Source organism: Pseudorca crassidens, chromosome 12 (genome assembly GCF_039906515.1).
Source record: "Pseudorca crassidens isolate mPseCra1 chromosome 12, mPseCra1.hap1, whole genome shotgun sequence".
Classification (NCBI taxonomy): Eukaryota; Metazoa; Chordata; class Mammalia; order Artiodactyla; family Delphinidae; genus Pseudorca; species Pseudorca crassidens.
The window spans coordinates 34,990,575-35,007,725 of NC_090307.1; the positions used below are offsets into that span (position 1 = coordinate 34,990,575).

Here is a 17,151-nt window from a genome sequence, read left to right on the forward strand (position 1 = left end):
TAAGTGGTGCCAGGAAAATGACAGCTACATCTAAAAGAATGAAATTAGAACACTCCTTAACACCATACACAAAAATAAACTCAAAATGGATTAAAGACCTAAATGTAAGGCCAGAAACTATCAAAGTCTTAGAGGAAAACACAGGCAGAACACTCCATGACATAAATCAAAGCAAAATCCTTTTTGACCCACCTCCTAAAGAAATAGAAATAAAAATAAACAAATGGGACCTAATGAAACTTCAAAGCTTTTGCACACCAAAAGAAACCATAAACAAGACAAAAAGACAACACTATGAATGGGAGAAAATATTTGCAAATGCAGCAAGTGACAAAGGATTAATCTCCAAACCTTACAAACAGCTCATGCAGCTCAATATCCAAAAAACAAACAACCCAATCCAAAAATGGTCAGAAGACCTAAATAGACATTTCTCCAAAGAAGATATACAGACTGCCAACAAACACATGAAAGGATGCTCATCATCACTAACCATCAGAGAAATGCAATCAAAACTATAATGAGGTATCACCTCACACCAGTCAGAATGGCCATCATCAAAAAATCTAGAAACAGGGGCTTCCCTGGTGGCACAGTGGTTGAGAGTCTGCCTGCCGATGCAGGGGACACAGGTTCATGCCCCAGTACGGGAAGATCCCACATGCCGTGGAGCAGCTGGGCTCATGAGCCATGGCCACTGAGCCTGTGCATCCGGAGCCTGTGCCCCGCAACGGGAGAGGCCACAACAGTGAGAGGCCTGCGCACCGCAAAAAAAAAAAAAAAATCTATGAACAATAAATGCCGAAGAGAGTGTGGAGAAAAGGGAACCCTCTTGCACTGTTGGTGGGAATGTAAACTGATACAGCCACTATGGAGAACAGTATGGAGGTTCTTTAGAAAACTAAAAACAGAACTACCATATGACCCAGCAATCCCACTACTGGGCATATACCCTGAGAAAACCATAATTCAATAAGAGTCATGTTCCACAACGGTCATTAAAACACTATTTACAATAGCCAGGACATGGGAGCACCCTAAGTGTCCACTGACAGATGAATGGATAAAGAAGACGTGACACATATATACAATGGAATATTACTCAGCCATAAAAGGAAACAAAATTGAGTTATTTGTAGTGAAGTGGATGGACCTAGAGTCTGTCATACAGAGTGAAGTATGTCAGAAAGAGAAAAACAAATACTGTATGCTAACACATATATATATGGAATCTAAAACAAAAAAGTTGTAAAGTGCTTGGCATTAAAACTTTCTCCAGACGTAATAGAGTCATCCGTAACTAATAAGATCACAAAGGAAAATTACATGTAAAAATTAAAAGAAAGTCTCTTAATAAAAGTATTGTAAAAGCATCTTTAAACAGTATCTAACATAGTCCTTTTTGAACAGATATTCACAACATAAGTTACACTACTGTGATTTGAGAATAGAATTGAACTTAGAAATACAAACATTAAATGAAAACACTTCATTAACACAATTTTGAAAAAAAGAGGTAATAACTCAGTCAATTTACAAAAAGAGAGGTGGGGTAGAGTGAGGGTAATTTAGACAGGCTAATATAAGAAATTTTCACTTTCAAACAATATAAGAATCTCTAGCACTTGCATCTTTAAGACAATGCTACCAAAAAAGTAGGTGGTCATCTTGAAGGTATCACCAAAAGCTCTACATTTTCAAATCTGTTGGAATTACAGACACAAAAGGCCATGTATTATGATTCTCTTTACGTGAAATGTCCAGAATTGGAATATCTACAGAGATAAAAAGTGGATGAGTGGTTGACAGGGGCTGGAGGAAGGAGGGAATGGGGAATGACTGCTAATGAGTACATGGTTATATTTTTGATAAAAATGGTCTAAAAGTAAATAGTGGTAATGATCGTACAACTTTGTGAATTCACTAAAAAACCATTAAACTGTACACTTTCCAAGGGTGAACTTTATGGTATGTGAATTATATTTCAATAAAACTATTATTAAAAGATTAAATTTAAATTAAAAAGTAATCTGACAGAATTCATAATGTCAATTTATACTACAACAGACATCATTCAGAGCCTTCCACCTGTTCCAATAGCTTCTTTTTTACCTTGGCAAGGCGGCTCATCTGATCTTCTGAGAGAGTACTGCTTGTTCTGCCAGGAGTTTTTGTGGGTTCTGATCCATCTGCTTCCACGTTAGGCCAGACTTTCAAGTCATGCATCCCTTGGCGAAACATGCTAGGCAAAAAGAGAATGTTCAGGACAGAATTAAATTAATGTAGTTCATTATGGGAAATTTCAGATTCGTAAACAGAGAGAATTCTACCAAGGAAATGCATGTCTCTCTTGCCAAGCTTTAAGCCTCCAGTGGGCTGTAAAGCAATTAACCAAGCAACTAAAATCCATGTAACACTGTTTTTCACGTGCCATTCTTTTCTCCTCCAAGCAGTTAGAACTATTACAGAGATTCTAAAGGTAAACTGGAAACAGAGAAGCATCAGTAATGGACCACATGCACTTCAACACGTCAGTGGAGATCTTAGAAACAGAAACCAAATTTCTACCCAGCGAAAGAATGTCACATTTACAATGATTGAAACCAAATTAAAATAATTATATAACTTTCTACTTTAAGTGACAATTCAGCATAGTAGACAGCGGAGTTGAACTGCCGAGGTTTGGATCCCAGCTGTGCCACCTATTACCTACAAGACTTTGGGTAAGTTACTTAACTTCTCTGTGCCTGTTTCCTCATCTATAAAATGAGATTATAAAGAGGAACTGTATCTCACAGAGTTGTTAGAAAAATTAAATAAACCAGTACAAGTAAAAAGTACTTAGAATAGTGTCTACCACGTAATAAGTATTCGATAAATGTTAGCTATTATTTTCCTTTTCACTGGGTACAGGCTTATTTTTCTCCCATCTTCTTTTCCATAAGAAAGATGTCTAAAAGGGAATACAGTAGTGGATTCAGTAAGAAAAAATACCCATGTCTACAAGTCAGAAATTTAACATATTGTTGAAATTCAGCCTGAGCTGGATGATCCTGCTTTAAAGTAAAAGACTACATGACCTCTGACTGTCATGCTTCTGCTTCTGCTTCTTTCAAAAAGCTACCATGAAGACCCACAGTAAAGGCTGAACAAACTCATAAAAGAAGCTCTAGACAAATATGCTTTTTAAATACGCTGGCAAGTTTCTGAGTTTTGTTTCTTTGAAGAGGTTTAGAGATAGTCTTCTGTTAGTGTGTTTTCTTTTTTTAAGTGTTAACAAGGCCTTTCAAACAATATAAAGTCTATTCAAACAGCATCCTCCCAAAGCTGAAAGGCCAAGCTGTCAATCGCAATGAAAAGAATAAGACTAGAAGTGTGTGCAGGTGAGTAGGCAAGTCCAAAGACTCCCATATTAAATAATTTTTTAATTAGGTACACGATGGATATAGTGATGCACTTTTCCCATCTTTAAAACCACTGTACTTAACTGTAAAAGGTTCACATTAATTTTTAAACCATTATTATCATGATCTGACCAATGGAAAATTTCTTAGCAGATTTTCCTGAGGTAATAAAGAGAATTTTCACTGAATATTATGTAATGTATGTAAGTAATGATGCCATAAACATTTAGATTGGAAACTATAAAGGACAGCTACAAGCTGATGAGCAGTATAAGATTAAGGACCAAATATGTTAAGGTCTAAGTTTGGAAATAAACAGGTAATATCCAGCAACCATATCTGCAAAAGCTTACTTTATAGGCCCAACACAAAATGTACTGACTGGTTGTGAAGACTCAATACACCCAATATTTATCTATCATGTTAAAGATAAAAAAAAAAAGTGGTATTATTTAAAAAGCCTTTATAAAGTTCATTTTCTTTCCCTTTCAACTGAGAGACATTCAACATAAAGCAGACCTTAGTCTCTAAGAAACTGGGTACAGTAAGGTCATAATACCACTTTCCATGAATATCCTTAAATATACCTTCAGAAACAGCAGAAAGCTTCCCTTCCTTCTCTCCACTTCCTTGCCCCCAAGTGAATAGTTTGGCTGAACTTAACTAAATCAAAAATAAGTACATTTGGCAGGAAGCCAGTTTACTAAATAATTTAGGTGCCTTGGGATGGATCTGGAGAAGAGATTTAAGGATAAGGGGACATGGAAGGTAAGGGTGATGCCAAGTGATTCAAATGATCAAGTGAACATATTACTTTCTTTTGACACTAATGGAACCTTTACAGAGAGTTACACAGCCTCCAGGTGGCAAGTCAGAAGATGCTCAGAGCATCAAGTACATTTGGGAAATTAAGCCAAACAGGCAAGAAAGAAAACGGTACAGCAGGATCTCCCTCAGACACAAACAGAGGCCCCAGCAACAGCTGCTGTAGATGCTCCAGCTCCCAGTGCCAAACCACTACAGCAACAACTGGCCTGACTTCAGAATTCACATTTGGAAAAAACATCTGCAAGAGAAATATACAGCTTGCGTATGATCCTTTGCCAATTTAACCTAATGATCAATCAATTCTTTAGCTACTTAGGAATCTCACAAGCTAGACTTTCAAAATGAGGACAATTAGTTACTCCAGCCATATCCTAACACATCTGTCTTTAGATTAACTACACTATCCTCCAAGAAGCACTGCTTCACACTGACTCAAGAATACAAAACAGGTATTAGCAAACAGCAAGAGTTGGTAGTCACAGGACTCCCGATACTATAACACAGCTATTACACACTTTGAGGACCACTTTTAAATAGCTAATAAGTCCATACCAGGACTATTTAAGGAACAAGGTGCGGTACAACTGGTGTTATTTCATTGCCTAAGAAACATTTGAGGAAATGAAGGTCTAAAGCAGCATTTCCCTAAGTCATGAGAACTGTGGTGGCACATGACATGATTTTTAATGGTAGGTGGAAAAAAATTTGCACAGGCTTCCTCCTGAGATCACACAGAAGACTCATGCTACTTTCTCACCATGAATGTCAGCAACACCATGCGGAGAAGCAGCTGTGACCCAGCAGTACAAGTGGATGTCTGCACTCTGCTATAGCACCTGGAACATCCTGAATATCATATTCTTCCACAATCCAAAGGTGCACAGGAAGTCCAGTATCTTGCGAGGGAATGCCTCGGCTTGTCTCCACTGCATCCCAGTTAGCCTTCAAGGGAAGGCCCCAGGACACAGAGAGAAAAAGGAGTTATTTTAATTTCATAGGGCTTCTCAGATTTCCTTTTTCTGAGGTGCAGGTCACTATAAGCATCAGCCTAGAGGGAACAGTAGGTGATCTAACATGAGTTATTATACATACACGTACACACAATGATTATTACTGATTTCACGTACTTTATAAAAACTTGTCAAAGGCCAAGTAAAACCGTGTCACAAATGTCAATCTGAGAATTGATTTGGCTGTAGGCAGGTCATTTCACTGTACTTCTATGGAAATTTCTATTGTCTCACACCTATAGTCTAGTCAGATTGTCTCCTGAAACTACATCCTAAGGTCAATGAAAATGTATCGATATATGAGTGTTAAAAGAGGTGTTTTCATGAGGGAAACTCCCGCTGTTATTTCAGAAGGTAAACCACTAATGAAGAGGCCAGGAAGAAAAACCAAGAGGTCTATCTGGCTGTTTCTCAAGAAGATTTAACCACTAAGACTACAGTAAGAGTAATAATCTGTTGTGCATTTTTTTTCTATATGGCAAGCAAATTCCACCCTGGTAGAGAAAGTAAAAAGGTACAAACATTCCAGAAAAGAAACATACTGATTTTGTAATATGTCCATTCTACTATAACCTGCCATTTTATCAAAAAACATATTTAAAACTGGAGGCCACGATGTCTCAGACTATGTCTAAATTATTGTTCCCGCATGGATTTCAATAATAAGTGTTTCTTTAATAGATACATTAAAGTAAAATACCTACACATTACTAAACAATCAAGCTATTCTCAATGAAATTACATCTACATTTTATTCATGAGTTGAAGCTTTTCTGAGACATCCAATCCTGAACAGAAAAATTCAATATTATAAGGATATCAATTCTCTCTGTAATTCACATATATAATTCAATACAGTTTCCCAACAAAATAAGAATGAGCTTTTTTTTTTAACTGAGGAAATAATATTAATATTTATCTGATAAAATATAGAGACTATCCAGAGAAATTCTGAAAGGACTACGAATGAGGAAGATTATCCGTCTCTAATATTAAAACATTTTATAATTAATAGTATTCAAAACTAACAAGAATAGTTCAGAAATAATGACAGCTAATATTTACTGAGCACTTATTAAGCTCATTACATGTCTTTAGTAATTTATCATCATCAACTACTCTGTGAGGTAAATACTAATATCTCATTTTACAGATAAGGAAACTGAGGCATAAAGAGATTAAATAACTTGCCCAAGGGTACACAGATAATAAGCAAAAGAACCAGGTTTTAAACCCAGACAATCTAGTTCTACCTGCCTTCCTAACCCCCACTGGTTTATAAAAAACTGATAAATTCAACATCATAATTTAAGATTCATGAGCTGCAAGTAAATAAGCAACAAACAAATATATAATTCAAAAGAAAATGTCAAACAGGAAAAACAATATGTGTAACATGTAACACACAAAGGGCTAATTTCACTAATCTACAAAGACCCCTTACAAATTAATAAGAAAAATGACAACTCAAAAAAAAAAGAAAAAGAATTTTATGGTATGTGAATTATACCTCAATTTTAAAAAATGGGCAAAGGATATGAAAAAGCAATTCACAGAAACATAAACACAAATGTAAAGGGAAATATCACAATACAATCATCTTCACTCATATTTAATGATGTGAAAATTAATTTAGGAGATAATATTTTTCAATTTTAAAATGGGCAAAAATTAAGAAGTTTGATAATACCTAGATTATGGTCTCTACCATTTGATACCTAAAGGAACTAGGACTTCTTTCAGAGAGTCCAGGTCTGGGGCAGGAAATTTCCCAATGAGCCTGGAATAGCTTGTCTCCAGAAAGTAAAGAAGCTACCAATGACTACTGGTGTGCTATACTGTCAAAAGAACATGGGATCAACTTGAAGGGGCTCCTACTGACCAAAAATTGGAATTTTTAAGAATTATAAAGAATAAAAAGAACAATGGATTGAAACATTTCAAAACTGTTTAAAAGTTCATGATGAAACTTAAGAACAAAAAACCAAAAAACCATCAATCGTCACTTTCAAGGTTACCAAGGCACCAACCAATTCATTCTTAAAATTGTTAAAGGGGAAAAAAAATTAAACATTAATCTGCCTTTCCTATATGAACTGTATACCAAGGTAACTCAATATATGATGAAAGACCAAGTTTTTTAGAGAAAAGTTCCAATTAATAAACATAGAAAGAATAGAATGTCAACAATTTTCTTAAGATGAAGAGTGATCTCTCTGCTCAGGAGAAAAGGGATAGAGAAAAAACACCCTAAAGGACTATCATGTTTTTGTTTTTGTTTTACAATTAACTTCTATTATCTGTAAATTTTTAAAAACAAAATTAACTTTCCTATTATAATCATTACCATTACAGCAAATTAGTGCTTTAGTACTTTTTAAACCCTGTTTATTGTCCTTTTTGTCACTATTATGACAAAGCAGAAAAACCCTATAACAAAGCAGTTACAGTATATGACAAATAGCCTTTCTTCCCTAAAAATAAGGTTCTAGTTTCCAATGACTATTTCCTAATAGAAATCACATTACCAATCATTAACAGTAGAGAAATACAAACTGTGTTTTTTAATTAATCTATCTGCATCTCCTGAAGGAAATATGTGTCAACTTCAGCCTCAAGTACTACAGAATCATATGTATCCAATATGTATCCAATAGGTTTCACTTCCTAGCACAGAGAACCATACTGGGCATAAACTATTAAGGTCAAGAAAGAAAAGGGCCAGAAAGCAACAACATTTCCATAGGAAAAGAAAACGCTTACCCGTATTTTCCAAACAGTGAAACTGTTGTTCCTCCCACAGGCACTGCCTTTCCTGGTCCATACACATCCCATATAGTCAGGGCCACTTGCGCATTCCTGGGCAGGTCAGGGTATTTCACAGGCAGTTTTAGCCATTCATTCCAGCTATGGAAATAAAGTCAACAAAAACATAAAGCTAAGGAAAGAAAGTCAACATAAACATATGTGTATAACTTTCTTTTAAGTTAACAAACCATACAAGAAGGTTTGTCCAGAGAAAATGTCAAAAGATTAAGTTAGTAGTACAAAAAATAACGTGGCACTTACCTCAATTTTGCTCTACGCAACTTCAATTTTAAATACAGGCATATCTGCATTTTATTTCACTTCACTTTATTGGGCTTTGCAGATATTGCATTTTTTACAAATTGAGGTTTATGGCAACTCTGCATCTAACAAGTCTATGGGTACCATTTTTCCAACAGCTTTTGCTCATTTTGTGTCTCTCTATCCCATTTTGGTAATTCTTTCAATATTTCAAACGTTTTCATTATTAATATATTTTTTATGGTGATCTGTTGTAAGTGATCTTTGATGTTAGATGTTACTACTATGACTCGCTGAAGGCTCAGATGATAGAATTTTTTAGCAATAAAGTAATTTTTAATTAAGGTATGAACACTGTGTTTAGACACAATGCTATTGCACACCTAATAGACTACAGTATAAAGATAACTTTCATATGCATTGGAAAACCAAAAAAATTGCTTTATTGCAATACTCGCTTTATTGTGGTGATCTAGACCTGAACCTGCAATATCTCCAAGATATACCTATAGAACACATGAAAAAAAATATTTTGAAAAACAAAGCTCATGAAAAATAACACTGGTAAATTCTTTAATCAAGAAACTCAGACATCAAGGATTTACTGTATAGCATAGGGAACTATAATCAATATCTTGTAATAAAATACAATGGAAAAGAATAAGAAAAAAGATATATACATATATATGTATAACAGAATCCCTTTGCTATATACCTGAAACCAACACAATACTGTAAATCAACTATACTTCAATGAAGAAAAGAGAAACAGACGATATCACTAAGACACAAAGAATATAATAATAGCTAATAAAAATCTGGGAAAACACATAAACCTATTAGAACCAAAGTTGTTTTAGAACTAAACTGTGATTTTTTTTTTTTTTCTGTAAGCACTCTCCAGAACAGTTTTTTATTAAGAAAAGAAAGAAATCAGAATTACTCATATTATACTCAAAATGCTGCTAGGTATAACATGGTCCTATAATATACATCAGTATCTCAATAAAGCAGAAAAAAAAACAAAATTTTAAAGAGATCAAAGGAGACCATCCACTAACTTTGTAACATGAAGTTACTAGACTGCTCTGGACAGATATGTGACAACTTTTTACATGAGATTTTTCTTCCACTCAAGTTATTTCATAAATACCAATAATGCTTAGCTATTTTTTTAATGCTTTCAAAGCATATTTTTGCATATGATTTCACTAAAGAATGTTTGTTCTTACTAACAGTAATGACAGCACAGTTCTCCCATTTTTTTTACTCTCTATTCACCTCTGCAAATTTTCTTCTGCATTCAAACTTAACACTGGATTTATCTGATCATCTCAACTTCCTTAAACAACAGATGGCTTTTAAAATCCCAAAAGAAAACTATGCAAACAACACACAAAGTAATACCCAGCAGACACACAGAACTGCTTCTCTCTGTTTACTCAAAATTATTCTCAAAGGGCATATCCCAGTCTAGGTCAAATACACCTGCATCAGTAAGAAACTGAACAGAATTTCACGAACTTATTAAAGAACAAAACATTTACATCCACCATATAAATTCAAGGACCTACAGGAAAATTAGAGATGGCTTTCGATTTAAAGGAGACTCTAAACATCATTAAATCCTTTTATTCTATGAAGTTCTTAAAGAAATAAAACACATGTTTAAAAAGCCTTTCTCCCCTACAGACAAGCTTAAGAAACTAAATGAATTTATTTAATTACTATTCACATGGTAGGCCAGAATAAAAAGGTAAATACTAAGCAGTGTAACCTTATGCCAATGAACAAACCACAAAGATTAGTTAACACAGGCTAAAGTTAAAGAGAAAAGTCAGTAACAATATCCAAAATGAGCTGTGAAAATACTCATCCTTATATTCTGTCCTTTGACTAGGAGAATACATGAGAGCAAGCAATCATTTGCCTCAAACCTTTTGCCATCCAACACCTGACCCCCATACCTCTTTAAATTAAAGCAAAAACACTTTACCTGTTTTACATACTGGGCTTCTGCAGAAGATTTCTTTTGAAGAAAATGAATCTGCAGCTAAAAAATAGTTTGAAAACTACTCAAGATATTCTAGAAATTATGAAAAGATCTGGTCAGATATCAAAGAACTGTGTATTTTGAACACCATTTTGTTCTCTCCCTTCCCATGAATCATCCCTTCTTCATGCCCCAACTCTAATTAGGCTTAAATTCACCTGGCAACTTTCAAAATATTCCAGGATTCTAAAGCTTGATTCTGGATGGTATGACTTCCCACCACGTACCCCACACCTATACACCAGTGTACTAATTCTCTAGTGTGATTAATGCACGCCTAAATCCTAACTTTCTAACTTTAAAATTATATTAGATAGTCTATGTCTAAAGCCATTTCAAATCCTCCACGTGACAAGACAAAACATAAATTAAAAAAAAAATTAAACCACTTGCCTGCAGAATAATATTCATATATATAACTTAAAAATTTGCAGTATTTCACACCTAAAGATGATAATTTTACCCTAAGTGTAACTAAAGAAAGTATAGGTTTCCTCCTCATGGGCTCTCTTATTATAGGACAGGATAGAATAGAATATGGTAGAAGAGATTCGGATGAATTTTGGATGAGCTTCTCATTATTTGAACTCTCACAACTCACTATCAGAAACTCAGAAATAGATTTAGACAACTTGGAATCTCATACTACCCCAAAATACTTTCTGAAGTGCAAAAATTAAGATAGCAAGAGATCCTTTTGTGGTATAATTTATTTCCCCTCCCCAGTCTACAGAATCTTCTTTTAAGTCAGTGCTTATAGAAAATAAGGGCTGTATAAAGTTTGCCCTTATTTATTTTAGAAGTGCTATTTTTGTTTTGATGAATTGGTAAAAACTTCAACTCTTAAATACTAAAGAGCAGGATGTACAAAATCTGCAAATGTTTCCCTTAAGCCCAAAGAGTATATTTAAAAGAAGATAGGGACTTCCCTGGTGGTGCAGTGATTAAGAATCCACCTGCTAATGCAGAGGACATGGGTTCGAGCACTGGTCCAGGGAGATCCCACATACCGTGGAGCAAATAAGTCTGTGCACCACAACTACTGAGCCTGCGCTCTAGAGCCCGCGAGCCACAACTACTGAAGCCCACGTGCCTAGAGCCTGTGCTCCGCAATAAGAGAAGCTACCACAATGAGAAGCCCGTGCACCACAACGAAGAGTAGCCCTGCTAACCACAACTAGAGAAAGCCCACACACAGAAACGAAGACCCAATGCAGCCAAAAATAAATAAATTAATTAATTTTAAAAAAAGATAAAAACCTATCCTCATATATTTACCCAACATAAGGTATTTTCTCAATCTATCTTCTACACAGCTGTTTTAAACCTTTTAATTAAAAAATAAAGCCATTCTAATTATTTTAGAGTACTTTGTTAGTTTCACAATTAAAAAAATATATAAACTAAAAACCTCAAACCTTGAGAGAGCAAATATGAAAGTTTTTATATCCTTGAAAATACAGAAACAATGCAGAGAGGAGCTGGTAAATGGGAGGAAGAGGAGAAAGATGTTCATCTCCCTATAACTGGGAATTTGCTTTTGCTCTAATCTCTTTTATTGCCAAGGCATGGAACAAAACCACCATACAATTTCCCCCAAGAAAAGTGGAATTCTCCATAAATGTTGACTTCCTAGACCTAAACTTGTGGTTCTAAATCTTTTGGGGGGGGTCACAAGCCACCTCAAAAAGTCTAATAAAAGCTTTGAGCTCTGTCCCCGTAAAAATGCGCAAGACACAAAAAAATTCTGCATACAATTTCAGGGTTTTGTAGATTTCCTGATTCCAGTTTAAGAACCTCTGATACAATTATAGGAGTTTTGGTGGGTTGTTTTAGGTGTAATGATGATATGTAGCTATGTTACAGACATAAAGAAATATTTAAGTTAAGATGATATAATATTTGGAATTTGCTTCAAAATAACATTGGGTATAGCTGAAACAAGACTGGCCTGAGTAAGTAATTACTGAAGGTAGGTGAGGGAGCCCTGGAAGTTCATTATATTATTCTCTCTACTTTTACAGGTTTGAAATTTTCCAGAATAATAAGTACAAATACATATATATACTCGTGTGTATATATATCTAGCCACAAAAAGACTACTAAAGAAATTACACCATTAAAACAGTTGGTTTCAGTGTAGCCAGATCATCAGAGCTTAGGCTTCTGATCTCTCCACAAAACTTTTCCCAGTCTGCTGGGCCACACTTGGTAAACAAAGGGTTGTATCCTCAACAGTACCGCCTGGGAGTCCATGTGGCCACATCCTGTCCTCCATGAATACTGTGGGCATAAACTCCTTCACTGAGAGGCACACAACCTGTGTATCCTGTACCAAGCCTACCAGGGTACTGAATAATACTCACGAATCAAACATTAAAACTACACCACACAGGCTTCCCTGGTGGCGCAGTGATTGAGAGTCCGCCTGCCGATGCAGGGGACATGGGTTCGTGCCCCGGTCCGGGAAGATCCCACATGCCGCGGAGCGGCTGGGCCCGTGAGCCATGGCCGCTGAGCCTGCGCGTCCGGAGCCTGTGCTCCGCAACGGGAGAGGCCACAGCAGTGAGAGGCCCGCGTACCAAAAAAAAAAAACTACACCACACAATCTATCAAATAAGAAGTGTCAAGAGATTATATTAAGGACCTACAATACTATCCTGGATAAACGGGAACTTCATGTTCATTACATTTACCTCGAATTCCAACAATGGCTTGCTAATGCAGCATGCTTAATAAACTTAAAAAAAAAGTTAGTTTCACATTTAACATAAACAACTGATCCAAACAGATGACAACATATCTCTCTCTAAAGATCTGAGTTCCAAACATCAGCTTAGACAACATTCTCAGACTATCCAAAAGTGTTTCTGTGTTCAAGGGCGTAGAATGGGAGCAAATTTAGAGACGTGTTTTTGGTTTGGGTCATTTTGTGAATCAGTCAAGTTCTCATAAAAATATGTCAATATACTCAATACAAACATAAATTCACTTCCACCTCAATTAGGCAAATAAATTCACTTCCACCTCACTTCCACCTACTTTATCTGAGTAGGTTCCTACTTTAAACTATTCGATCACTGCTTATAGGTATTAAAGAATTTAATTCCTCTGTAATCCCAAATAATACTTTCAACATCTATAAACAAATGGGAGAATAGTCTGGAACCCACCATATTCAAGAAAATAACTTACTTCCATCTCGTACTAAATGCTTTGTAGGATGTTCTCACTGGCAAGGCCAGAGGCTTCCCTTCTGCAAAAACTTGGCAAGTAACATAGAGGTCAGAACATGTTTCTTGGTACAGTCCTGAAAACTTCAACATTGGGTCTTCTAGAACAGCTTTATAACTCTTTTGTTCTCTCTTCCCTTCCAAACTTCCTCTGAAAGCATAAAAGCAATAATGTTTAGACACATTTTTAAAAGACAAACACAACAAATACTAAGAGCTTATGGTTATGTCACAGTAACCTTATGCTACCTGAACATTTTCCTATAGATGAAATTAAAGTCATTTTTTCATTTACTAAAGGTCTCCTAAAATACTAACATGCCTAAGATCATTCCTAACTTCATCAACATATTTCTTTATTTTAGGCTTCTTAATTTTAAACCCTGTCATCAACTCTTGTGTCTACCTTCTAGATGTCACCAGCTTTCCAAGCATTAGTTTCATTTTATTAACTTCAAGTTGACCACTTATTCCTGTAGTCTTTCAACAACATTTACTGTACTAAGCACAGAAGTCCAGAAATGAAAGACAAGATAAACAATACAGTGTTACAGGAAAATATTAAGTCCTTGCTCTAGGGAGAAAACTTACTTTTAATGCATATTTTTTTATGCTTTCATTTTTTTTTTTACTATGTAGATATCTAATCAGTTCTTTAAATTAAGAAATACAGTGTTTTAAGTAGTAAAAGATATGCATAAAATTATAAAAGAGGTAGGAACATTACTTGGAAATCAAGATTACATCATATATTGTGCCAGGCATTTTATAGAGACTTTCTTACTTACTTTTCACCATATTACCATGTTATAAAACATGAAGCAGACTCAGAGACCAAGCTTATTATCCAAGATCACAAAGTAAGTAACAGAGCTGAGAATAAAAACCAGGACAGAGGAAGCCAAAGCCAATGTTCTTCCCATTACCAAAAGATATATCAGAAAGTCTCAGGAGCACCTAACGTGGCTTGGAGGTAGGGCTCGTAACCCAGATAGATGCCTGAAATGAGCCTGAACAATATATGAAAGATGAGAGCCAGAGGCAGAGAGTCATCCCAGAATAAAAGAACAGCATATACAACTGAAAAAAGGCAAGATAGTGTGTCTGACGAACTACAGGTTGGTATAGCTAAAGCATAAAGCTCATGTGGAGAAGAAGCTAGAGATGAGAATGAAGTGTAGGGGGGGCAATGAAGCCAAGTAGCCATCAAATTCAGTACAGTGCCTCACGCAAAATGAAAATTCAAAAACCTGTTAACTGAACAATTTGAATTGAGAGAAATATAATCAGATTTGTGTTTATGATACTTTGGCAGGAGTATAAGAAAGTAATGGATAGGTGGGACTGAAAGCAAGATCAGTTGGAAGACTTTCAATCAAAATTAAAAGGAAAAGGGTAGACTAAGGCTAGGGCAATGGGGTTTAAAGGGGGCATGGATCAAAGATACTGAGCAGGTAGATTCAAGACAACTTGTAAAGGATTAAACAGAGAAGGTGAGAGGGGCTGTCTGTGTGAATCCGTATGACTCCTTTCCTGTCTTAACCAAAATCAATGAATGATGCTAACAATCACCAAAATAGGGTGAGAGAAGATAAGAGTTAGAGGGCATGCTAATGATGTGCTCCATTTTGGACAAGCTGCTTTTGAAGTGCTTTGGGACATCCAAAGTGACCATGTCTTGTGGGCAGTTTGATATTCAACTATGGCACTAAGAAAAGAGACATCAAAGTGCAAGTTTTATTAAAACCACAGACACAGATGAAACGGCCTGGGGAAAATAAACAGAATTTTAAAATTTACTATTCTCTGACTATATGATTCTAAACTGATACTTCCTGCCCTCCCCAAAACTAGTCTCAGACGCTAAAAGGTGGTTTGTACTGAATTTTGCCAAACTTCTAATTTATGCTTTATCTTTTCCTCAAAATACTCAATGTGTGTCTGTTAATAATGGACAAATTTTAAAAAAAAATTTTCTTCTTTCCTTTTAATGTTCAAATGTTTCAAAAAAAAAAAAAACATTCATATGTCCAAGAAATACTGAGAGGAATAAGACTGAAGGAAAGTCCTTTACCAGATGATGGCAATACAGGTCCTGTATAAACATCTACTGGTGTATGCTGTAAAATTACTTTAAATGGGCGTGTAAAGTATTATACAAAGGTACAGTTTGGCATATTATTCTTACCACCACGAAATGAACAGTAAAGGACTTGTCAGAGTCTGAAGTAAGTAACTTCTGGAAACAATCATTCAAAGGAGCGTCTAATGACTCAGAAAATGTATTTACTACAGGTATGTAGCCCTATGTCTGAGGCACATTTGTTGAATACTGATTAAAACATATGATGAATGATGTTGGGATTAATAATCTGTGATAATTTATAATAGTTTTCACATACGAAAATACATCTATGAGACTGCCAATGGACATAATTTCCAACTTGGTGCTACCTGTTCCCCATCTCAGTTCCAGTATTCTCATCTCAAGATGTCATGCCCTGGACCTTTACTTCAACTGTGGTATCCCAAGATTTTCCTGCAAGGCTCTCTTATATATTCTAGTCCCTTTACACCTGGAGCCCTCCTCATCTTTGACTGACTCCCAACTTCCCTGGCTAAGCAATGCCAGACTGTCGTAAGACTCAACCTAATCCTCTATCACCTCTCGTGTTTTTAGTACTACCTCCATGTGCTCAGCTACCTTATCTGCCTGTATCTACCTCTTCATAATTTCTTCAGTCTCTATTCCACCTTCCAGCCCCGTTTTAAAGTAAGATCTTCCAATTATTAACGGCAGGACGACGATTTAACCAAGACTTAATTTCTTTATCTGTAAGATGAGGCAGTAATAATCCCACAAAAGGTTGCAGTGAACAGCAAAACGCTTTCTTCAAAATAAACCCTGTGGGACTTACGAATTTATTCCTACAGCTGTCCTGCTCACTGAGACCACGTCCTCAGTCCGCGCACACGGCCCCTCTCCAAACTCCCGTTCACCTCTGTTTCCCTGGCTTCAGCCTTCCGGGCCGTCCGCAGGCCGACCATCAAGCTAATAAGCATCTTCTCTCCCCAACCCATAGGCCCCTGCCTCCCCGCCCCTGAAGCTCAGCAATCCCAGTCCCGGTCCCCAAATTCTCTTACATTTTAAGCTGCACGTTGATGTCCAGGTCACAACTGTAGATGTAGTGAAACTTCTCCGCTTCCCCCATGACACCGCCGGCCAAGAGCTACACCAAATGCTGAAAACTGGGAGCTGGGACGACTCCGGCACTGAATTTGCGGAGCCGCACAACACAGGCTCTTCCGGTTCCGCCTCTCAGCCCTGGCTCCGCCAATCCCTGCCGGGAGCGCGACCTCACGCAGCGGAACTGCCCGCCCCTCCAAGCGTTCTTTGCGCATGTGCAAAGGGAGCCCACCATCTTCTTGAGTGTAAATAGAATTCCGGGAACGCCGCCTATTTGATTACATACCAGACTTCCTGTGTTCTTCCAGTGTTAGCGGTGGTTTGTTTCTTGTTTGTTTTTTGTTGTTGTTTTTTAAAGAAAATAAGA

General features: G+C 36.4%; 1 protein-coding gene across 5 annotated transcripts in view; it reads right to left on the minus strand.

Annotated features, from left to right (window-relative positions):
- PIK3C3 (phosphatidylinositol 3-kinase catalytic subunit type 3) overlaps positions 1-16,922 on the minus strand; it is a 153,876-nt gene extending 136,954 nt beyond the window's left edge. For 4 of the 5 annotated variants that reach the window (XR_010933046.1, XM_067699227.1, XM_067699225.1 and 1 more), the window contains exons 1-4: positions 16,742-16,921; positions 13,560-13,748; positions 8,006-8,149; positions 2,113-2,242 (exon numbers count right to left, since the gene is read on the minus strand). Coding sequence is in view for 4 of the 5 variants with exons in the window: in XM_067699227.1 (XP_067555328.1) it covers positions 2,113-2,242; positions 8,006-8,149; positions 13,560-13,748; positions 16,742-16,809 (531 nt within the window). In the remaining variant the exon portion in view is untranslated. Of the gene's footprint in view, positions 1-2,112; positions 2,243-8,005; positions 8,150-13,559; positions 13,749-16,741 lie in introns of all 5 variants that reach the window. The other variant, XM_067699228.1, reaches the window with a different exon arrangement.
- Positions 16,923-17,151: the final 229 nt, after the last annotated feature.